Source organism: Lichtheimia ornata (genome assembly GCF_029851405.1).
Source record: "Lichtheimia ornata isolate CBS 291.66 chromosome Unknown scaffold00109, whole genome shotgun sequence".
In the NCBI taxonomy this organism is placed as follows: domain Eukaryota; kingdom Fungi; phylum Mucoromycota; class Mucoromycetes; order Mucorales; family Lichtheimiaceae; genus Lichtheimia; species Lichtheimia ornata.
Window position 1 is genome coordinate 57,022 of NW_026695429.1, and position 9,015 is coordinate 66,036.

The 9,015-nt window shown below is 44.1% G+C and overlaps 3 protein-coding genes across 3 annotated transcripts; all 3 read right to left on the minus strand.

The window, feature by feature from the left end:
• Window positions 1–35: 35 nt before the first annotated feature.
• O0I10_012054 (uncharacterized protein) lies at window positions 36–1,648 on the minus strand (the record flags this gene model as incomplete). Its single annotated transcript, XM_058492001.1, has 3 exons — window positions 36–1,039; window positions 1,096–1,363; window positions 1,442–1,648. 3 exons carry the CDS (start codon window positions 1,646–1,648, stop codon window positions 36–38), a joined length of 1,479 nt encoding a protein of 492 aa, XP_058337242.1.
• Window positions 1,649–1,968: 320 nt separating this feature from the next.
• Window positions 1,969–3,701, minus strand: O0I10_012055 (uncharacterized protein; the record flags this gene model as incomplete). The annotated part of the gene is made up of 4 exons (XM_058492002.1): window positions 1,969–2,980; window positions 3,057–3,105; window positions 3,173–3,440; window positions 3,516–3,701. 4 exons carry the CDS (start codon window positions 3,699–3,701, stop codon window positions 1,969–1,971), a joined length of 1,515 nt encoding a protein of 504 aa, XP_058337243.1.
• A 1,246-nt stretch (window positions 3,702–4,947) lies between these two features.
• O0I10_012056 (uncharacterized protein) lies at window positions 4,948–6,618 on the minus strand (the record flags this gene model as incomplete). The annotated part of the gene is made up of 4 exons (XM_058492003.1): window positions 4,948–5,914; window positions 5,975–6,023; window positions 6,080–6,347; window positions 6,412–6,618. The coding sequence occupies 4 exons, from the start codon at window positions 6,616–6,618 to the stop codon at window positions 4,948–4,950; spliced, it is 1,491 nt and encodes a 496-aa protein (XP_058337244.1).
• Between the last annotated feature and the right edge of the window lie 2,397 nt (window positions 6,619–9,015).

Here is a 9,015-nt window from a genome sequence, read left to right on the forward strand (position 1 = left end):
AAATGTAGGAAGGGATGTATCGGGTATCGGTGCGTCTAATCCTTGTTGTTCTCCAAAAGCTGCCGTTTGACTCGACGACATTCAGCTTTCCAGTCGACCATAAACAAAAAGAGCATTTGAATGGCTGCATATAAAAAGGACGCGATACCGAGACCGAGCCACATGCTAACGACCGAGGATAAGGAAACGTGGATTGAGAAAATAAGAATAAGGCCAATAGGGACACCAATGACGTAGTAAGAGACAAAACTAGCAACCGCTGAGATAACTTGTCGTCCGAGACCTCGTAGTGTACCGTAGCAATGACCATTGATGGTGGGGAATAACATGAAAAAGGCGAGGATTGGTAATGTGCGAGCGACAAGTTGCACCACTTGTTCATCCTTTGTAAATATGTATCCAAAAGATGAGCGAGTGCAAATGAGCAACAAAGTAAGTGGTTGAGAGGATAATAGACTGAGCCAGCAACCTTGAATCCATGTTTCACGAGCGTCAATAGCAGATCCACGACCTAATGCATGTCCAACTCGTGTTGCTGCTGCTGATGAAAGTCCATTGCCCAGCATACGGCTTGCCATAAAGGTTCGTGCTAGCACTGATTGTGCTCCGATTGCTGTGCTACCACCATTGACACTGTGATACGCAATAGCGAGCACTGCTGCCTCGCCTGCAGCTGTCTCGCATAAATAGGTCATCACATTAAAGCTTGCTTGTCGCATGTAATCCTTCCAATCATCGAGGCATTTCCAGGTCCATCCACCCCATGATTGTTTCATCTTGGCGGCACACCATACTCGTGAATACACCACAAGGGATATGAGCATTACGGTGTATGTCAACGCCATCCCCAAGGGTGCCCCTTTAAGACCAAGGTTCAGGATAAATACAAAAGTATATTGGACAGCTGCATTCACCGGTACAGCTGCAATGAGAATACACATTGAGCCATAAACAATTCCCTGTGCCAGCAAGAACTTGCGATAGGCGTCAAATGCTGAGTATATTGCCATGCCAACGAAGCTGTATTGCAAGTACATGGCTAATAGCGTCTTAATCAGTGATATTGTAAGATCATAAAGGTCGCTATAAACGTACCTGCTAAAGCTGATAATTTTGGATCCTGTCCCATGGCTACCAGCAGAGGACTACTATATGCAAATACAACAGCAATACACGCCAAAGACGCTATCATGATTGCAATTGCTCGTTGTAAGTATAATCCCACCAACGTCTTGTCTCGTGCTCCTGTCCAAGCTTGTCCACATAGTTTTTCAAGTGTTGTTGTGCTGCCAACCGTAAGGCAATACCCTCCCAAGTTTAGAACCATGTTGCCAAGAGTCGCTGCAGCCAGCTCATCTTTCCCCTAATGATGCCTCGTATGGTTAATAACACTTTTTATCATCGTCAACAATCATGCTGCCTAAGAAAGGAAAAGACTTACAATGTGTCCAATCACAGCTATATTGGTTAGCTCCAACAGCTGGTGTAAGATAAATGTGCCAGATATGGCAAGTCCGTTCTTGAATAGCCATGAAAAGGTCTCCAGACGTGTATATGGTTGTACATTATTGACATCTGACCCAAGCAGTGGTGTGTGTTCTTGATGATGATTGCTGGTATCCTTCGAATGATGATGATAATGACCCATTATTAAGGAGATGAGGTATGTAAAAGAAGAATAGCACGTAATTTGTTAAAAAGTGAATCGAATTATGGGTGGTTGTAGTGAACAAAGAGCGTGGCCCTTTATATACACCTGCATTCGATTGTAAATAGAATTCTGGAAAAACCTTTTTGTCCTCTTTTTGGAGCATGTGGGGACCCAGCAGTTGTCATGATCGTCGGAAGCTTTATTCAACAAGCGTCGGACTTGATCAGGGGATTAAGTGTGATGTGTATGGTGGATTGAGAAAGGAGGATGAGGAGGGGGTGCACAACAGGAGCAAGTTTGCATGTGTATTAGAGCGATCATCGTGCATTTGAATGAACCAATCGGTCTTGCTCGCACTTAATGCGGTTGTAAGTGGACTGTGTGACCCATCGCCAATTGATGGAGGAGATGTAGGCCAAATGTGCACTAGCTGCTAAAAACATGGCCAAACATAGACCAATCCACAAGCCAACAAGAGCCCAGCCCGCCTTGAATGTGAGAATATAAGCAACAGGGAAACCAATCACGTAATACGCGTTGATGTTGATGTACGTGGTAATATCAGGTCTCCCCATACCGCGCATAATACCTGTACATGCTTGTCCAACAAATTTAACTGCCAAGTATAGCCCAAACAAAGGCATCACTTGGGCCACAATGTGTACAATATCGCGATCATTTGTGAACACAAGCCCAACAAGTTGTCCAAAAGTGGCAAGCAATGGCAACAGCGTTACCAAGACAAGCGCCACTGCCATGGCAACCGCCAACATCCATGCTGCATGTAATGTTGCCTTGATGCTGTTGGAGCTGTTGTCGTCATCTTCGTTGTCTTTGCTATTATTCATGCAAATACTCCCAATCCGGTTGCTGACACGTGTAGCTACAGCGGCTGATAAGCCCCATCCAAGTGAAGCACACAGCTGATCGAGGCACATGAGAATCGATTGTGCTGCCAAATGTTTTGTGCTCAAGTACGACGCTCCTAAAGATACCAGTTCAAAGCACCACCATTCGGATGCAAGATTGACAATACCAGGGATAGCGTAACCTAGATACGGTTTCCAGTCATTTAAGCATGCGCTGTTCCAGCCACCCCAATAAGATGTCTCATGATGCCGCTCGCATTTGAGATACGTGTATCCAATCAATAAGGTCAACATCAACCAGCTCGTTATGGTGCTCGCCAGCATAACACCATCAAATCCAAGATTGAGCATGAACGCCAACGTATATGTCAAGATCACCGTCAATGGCGTCGTCAACATTAGGACCCCTGTGCTACCTCCCATAATGCCTTGTGATTGAAGATACTTGCGAATTGCCTCACTGATATAGAATACAAAAGGTTGCTAGGCATTAGCATAAAGAGAATTTGATTGAGTGGGATAATGATAACACATACAAACAACAGTAGGCTGGTGCACCAAACAAATCATATCGTAAATAAATGCCTATCATACAACAATGTCAGCTTTTACGTTTCATTGATCCAGCACACGGGTAGGTATTGTATCTTGCCTGCAAAGAGAGCCACATCAGGATCTTGGCCAATGGCCACAAATAGCCGAGTTGCATTGAGCCATAAGGGTGCCAAAATTACATGCCATGCTACAAGGACTACAATTGATTTTTGCAAATGGAGCCCAACCAACGTCTTGTCCTTGGATCCAGTCCATGCTTGACCACAAAGCGTGTCGAGTGCATTAAGAGTCCCTAGCGCAACGCTGGATGATGTGATGGTTGTAAACATGGTTCCAAGTGCTGAGCCTGCCAGTTCATTTGGTCCCTGTTATAGGCATGATGGCTCATGTCAATACATCAAGTGACTTGAGAAATTCGAATGTGGAAAATAAAGACATACAAGGTGTCCAAACGCTGACACGTATGTCAGCTTACTTAGTAAGTTGAGCAGATAGAATCCTGCAACTGGTACGCTGTTTCGAGAAAGCCAATGCAGCTCATGTGGAGTAGAGGACACCCTTGATGATGATGATGATAAGGGTATGGATGTAGATTTGATAAGTGGTGTCGTCTCGCTCGGTGACATGGTGATCGTTGTGCGAAGATACGAGATATTAAGGATCGAGAGGGCGTTCGTAAAAGGAGAAAGGGAGGATACGTTGGATACGGCGGAGGCAACAGGACATGATTGGATTGTTTTTATACAGTCTCATACTACTATTTCTTCTTTTTGGCTTGGACTTCTCGACCCCATTTTCACATTGGCCTCAACCTCCCCCCCAAGACACACTTTCACACCTCTCCTCCGCTCATGCAGCCGTTTCTTTTGCAGCTAAACTTAGTAATATCGCTTATCAGCTCGTTTTTGCATCACAAAACTTGCTCGTATTGATATAGATGTATCTTGCTACATCTCACATTTCTCCACTGGCATTCTTTAACAGCACTCTCTTCTCATACATTGCATATGTACACGCTCTTGCACATTGGTATGTATTAAAATCAAGGATGTCGGTATTTGTAGGCTTGATTCAAAGTCGGTGGGATGTGCATTATCAGGTACAAATTATACGGAGTGGGTTGGGGGTGTAAACCAAATCATAAAAGCTAATGTCTCCTTCAAGGAAAAAAAGAGAAAAGAGAATCAACACAAATTTCCTTAGTCTGCAGCAAGATCGTCCAATGAGCTGCTGTTGTACTCGGCACGTAGTTGACATTGCAGATGGAATTGGTGCCCTCTAATAACGCCACAAGCCGATTCGTTTGAAACAATAAGCTGTTCTACCGTAGATAAAAGGATACTAGCAGCATCATCATCATACATCCATTACAAGTGTCAGCTGCCGATCCCATCGTAACATGTCTCCGCACTACGATCATGCCGCTTTGTGTTGCACCCCGTGTCTTGGCAAGCTGTGATGCATTCACAAGCAGATGACACTACTGCCCCGCTTTTCATTCAGCCTTTTAATTTTCCATTTTATGTACGAACGTCATCCTTTTGTGTGCAGCTTTGGGTAATATCAGATACGTTTTGCACAAATCATTTCATACTTTGATCACCCATCCATAAACCTGATGCATACTAGCACCAACTTGAATACAAATCCTTACATCCGCACATCCACTTGTCGTACCTTTCATGTTGGCTATAATTGAATGCTTAATTTTTTTCGCCATCCACTCAAATGTTGAATACATGCGATAACCAATAGACCACACGTGATGTTCCTTTTCAGTGCATTGTTCATGCGTGATAATGTTTGTCGATCCTTTGTTTATACAAGTTGAGTACATACACAAATCTATTTACACATATCCGAAAACAGCAATCATGATGTTGACGATATCATCCTCTCTTCTTCGTGCTTGATGCGATGGTGTGTTTTTTGAACTAAGGTTGACCAATGGATATTGACAATGTAAATGGTGTGTATCCCTGCTGCTGAGAAGATTGCCAAGCACAACCCTATCCATAAACCAGACAAACCCCAGCCTGCTATGAATGCCATGGCGTACGCTGCAGGACAACCAATTCCATAGTATGATCCCATGTTGATCCATGCCGTTATTGCAGGTCGTCCAATACCACGCAAGATACCCGTGCATGTGTTGCCGATTGTTTTTGCCACCAGATACACAGCAAAGAGTGGGATGAGGCTTACTACCACATCACGCACCATTTCTTGGTCATCGTTGGGAGCAGGTGCAAACCATTGGGCTATTTCGTACCGCAACGTCCAAAGTATTAAGGTTGTTATGCTTCCAGCTATTGTGGCCCATATGTAAGCGGTGACAATTGCCATCCATGGGATCTTGTTTTCTCCTAATCGGTTCCCAACACGGATAGCTGCAGCTGTGGATATACCCCAACCTACCGAGCTTGTCAGGTCATCGAGGCTCATGAGGATGGATTGTGCTGCTAAAAGAAGTGCTTTCTCTCCCACATCAATATAGGAGGCACCAAGCGATAAGAGGTCGTAGCACCATAGTTCAGAGACCGCATTGATCATTCCTGGTACAGCATATCGAAAAAATAGGGGCCAATCTTGAAGGCTTGCTTTAAGGTCCCATCCTCCCCAACCTTCACTTCCACGCACCATCTTTGCATATAGGATGATACCCAATAACATCATCCAGTAGGTAATGCTTTGTGCTAAGGGCACACCCACAAATCCAAGTTGCATCCAAAATGTCAATACATAGGTGAGCAAGATGCTGAATGGAGCCACCACACACTGCACAGTGATGCTTGCACCCATAACACCTTGTGCTTGCGTGTATTTACGTATCGCCTCGCTATAACAAACATGCACGTTAGTATATACATCACATAGAAGCATATGGGTAAATACTTGCAAGTAGCTGTAAGCAGGTGCACCCAATAAATAATAGCGGAGATAGAGGCCTGCATCAAACATTGGTGACATTTCAGGAACAATCCAAAGAATACAAAACCCGTACCTGCATAATGTGCAACATCTGGATCTTGCCCTATTGTTAGAAACAGCCTTGTTGCATTCAACCAAAGAACAGCTGTAACCATGTACATGACACCAAGGATGAGAAAGGTGCGTTGTAGATGAATGCCAATCAGCGTTTTATCTCGTGCCCCGGTCCAGGCTTGTGAGCTTAGTGTATCAAGAGCACTCATCGCACCATACGTAATGCTAAAGGCTGTCATGGATGCGAACATCAACGCCAGCGCTGATGCAGCCAATTCAGTAGATCCCTTGATATCAAAAATCTCTTAGCTTATGTGGACAATAATATGCTTGCCATCACACTTTGCTTACCAAGTGACCACAGGCAACAACACCCACTGTTCTTGACATCAGCGTTAAAGCATAGTAGCCAACAATAGATAAGCTGTTGCGAATGAACCATCTTAATTCAAACACTGCTGCTGTGCCGTCTTCGTTGAGTGCTTGATTGGGGTGTATCAGTGATGTTGTCTCATCATTATCATCAGAAAGTTGCTGTTGGTGTTGGCGGGATACCATGCAAAAGAAAGATGTAATCAAACTTGTTTTGGGAAAGCTGCTGTATATAAAACGGGGAAGGGGTCACAAATCCAGGGTAACACACTATCGTCATCAGATGCCATCATTTCCTATCCATATGATTATGGCGGTTTCTCGATCCTTTTTCTGCTATCCATGGATATGGATCAATGCATTTATTATCATGTTGTGTGGGAGCGGCTAGGGGTGTCAATTAACATGGATCTTTACTCTATTGTGTATAATTATGCAGATTGGGTTTGGTACATGCAACTGGCATACATTAGCTCAATCGCGTACCTTGAAAAAAGACCATCGTTATCCACATGACATGTTAGCTTTTGATCTTCATTGTAGCGTAGTGTGTAGGTGCGGCGATTCCAGGCAACATCTTTTGGTAAATCCAATCCGTTGTTGCCATGGTTGCTAGGTGACATGCGTACTATCGCTGTAGGGTTCAATGCAAAACGTCGAATGAGGAAGGTTTCAAAAATGTAATTTTCACTTCTTCCACTCCCACCTTATTTACTTCTTCTTCCATTCTCAACTGTTGGCCCATTCAAGTATACAACTACCACCTGCGAACGATTGTCCTGCTTCAACCCATCATGTCAATCCTACAATTGCATTGATCCGGTAGCCTTTGACTGAATGAGCAAGTCCATGGCGTGTGCACCCCATTACAACACCTGCATTTCTTGACACAACAGCTTCTCTTGTACAATCCTCTACCACGGTCAATCGTAGCAGCATTCATTCCAGTGGTTGCAATTAGCAAAACCTTTTCTCCATTGTCTCAAGTTACTTGCTGCTTTCTTTACGTGTGGACAGCATATCAGCAGCTATAACTCATAACGACAACGAGATTCAAAAGGAAGCCTCCAAGATCCCATTCTCTTCAACTTGTGTGTTTTTGATATCTGCGACGATGAGATTGACGCCTACTGACGAGCACGAGTACGAGTCGAGTACGAATGATGAGGGACGACGACTATGATGATGGTGGTGGTGGTGGCAATGTAGCAAGATAGCTGGATAAAATAAAGCATTGTTTATTTATTACACGCTTGGACTTTGCTAGCTTGTGGATTACATACTATTGCTTCGAAGATGGAATAATAAAGGTGGTCCGGTTATCGGTCATGCAAGAAGTACATGGCTTTTGTGATACAATAAGGAGGAGTGGGAAGTGGGATGAGCTTGAGAAGAGAAAAGTGAAGTGATCCCTCCATTGAGTTTGAGGATGAGTGGCCCATCAACATGTATACGTATCTTTTTATTATACAAATTGGTTTATGCAGCTCGGCCTTCTTCTACATGCAAATGTGATACATACCTTGACACACCTTCATTATTGGATGCTGTTTTACTTACGTACCTTCACAAAAGGCAATCATCATATCATCATCATCATGCATTTGTGCAGCAACTTGTCAAGGACGTGTTTGTGTGACCATCACGTGCTATTTCATTCAGCTCTCCATCTTTCCGTTCATGCAGCCGATACCATCCACCGGGAGAAAGCAACTCCACCACGCTTACAGCATATACAAAACATAAAGGTGCCTGTATCTCTAAACTTTACACTGAAACGTGGGGTTTTTATTAGAGCAATGTGCTCGGCTTGGCCAACTGCACCGTGGGTGCCAGTTTCACGATCAAGCTTGCCAATCCCAGATTTCGCAATGTCGCCACCAGCCAAACTGGATCCGGGGCTCAACCTCTTCGACGACGACGACCAAAAAATATTTTTTGGGCTGTTTGCGACATTGATCGTGAAACTTTCACACAAGGTGCTGTTGGCCAAGCCGAGCCCATTGCTCTATTCAAAACCCCACGTTTGATTGTAAAGTTTGGAGATACCGGGCACCTTTGTGTTTGTAAGCGTGATGCTATATGAGAAGTGGTCTTTGTTCATTTGCCAAGTAGCTGGACCCTGGCAGAGCAGATGCAGAGGGTCGTGTTGTGTAACACAGCTACGTTTGCATGAATGAAAGGGTCAATGTATAACTACTTTATGGATCATCTAGGAACAGGCATGTAGTGCTAGCTAACGGCCACTTTTATCCAATCATCATTGTTGCGAGATCCACTGCATGGGAACGATACCCCTGCTCTAGACATTCATTTCCATGATTAAAGTAGGTTGATCCGAGCTGATTTGACTGAGCTGCGGTCAAAGGCAGATTACATCACTCTGGACATAAAGCACGCTCGATGTAGCTCTCAACCGATGTAATCTTGTGTGAGGCGTAACTCAACCAAATCAGCTCGGATCAACCTACTTGAATCATGGAAATGAATGTCGGAGAATCGTCCACCTACAATAGAATGCACAAAAATTGGGAATGCACAAAAGTGGCTATTAGCTGCCAATGTATGACATAAAAGTGAAGA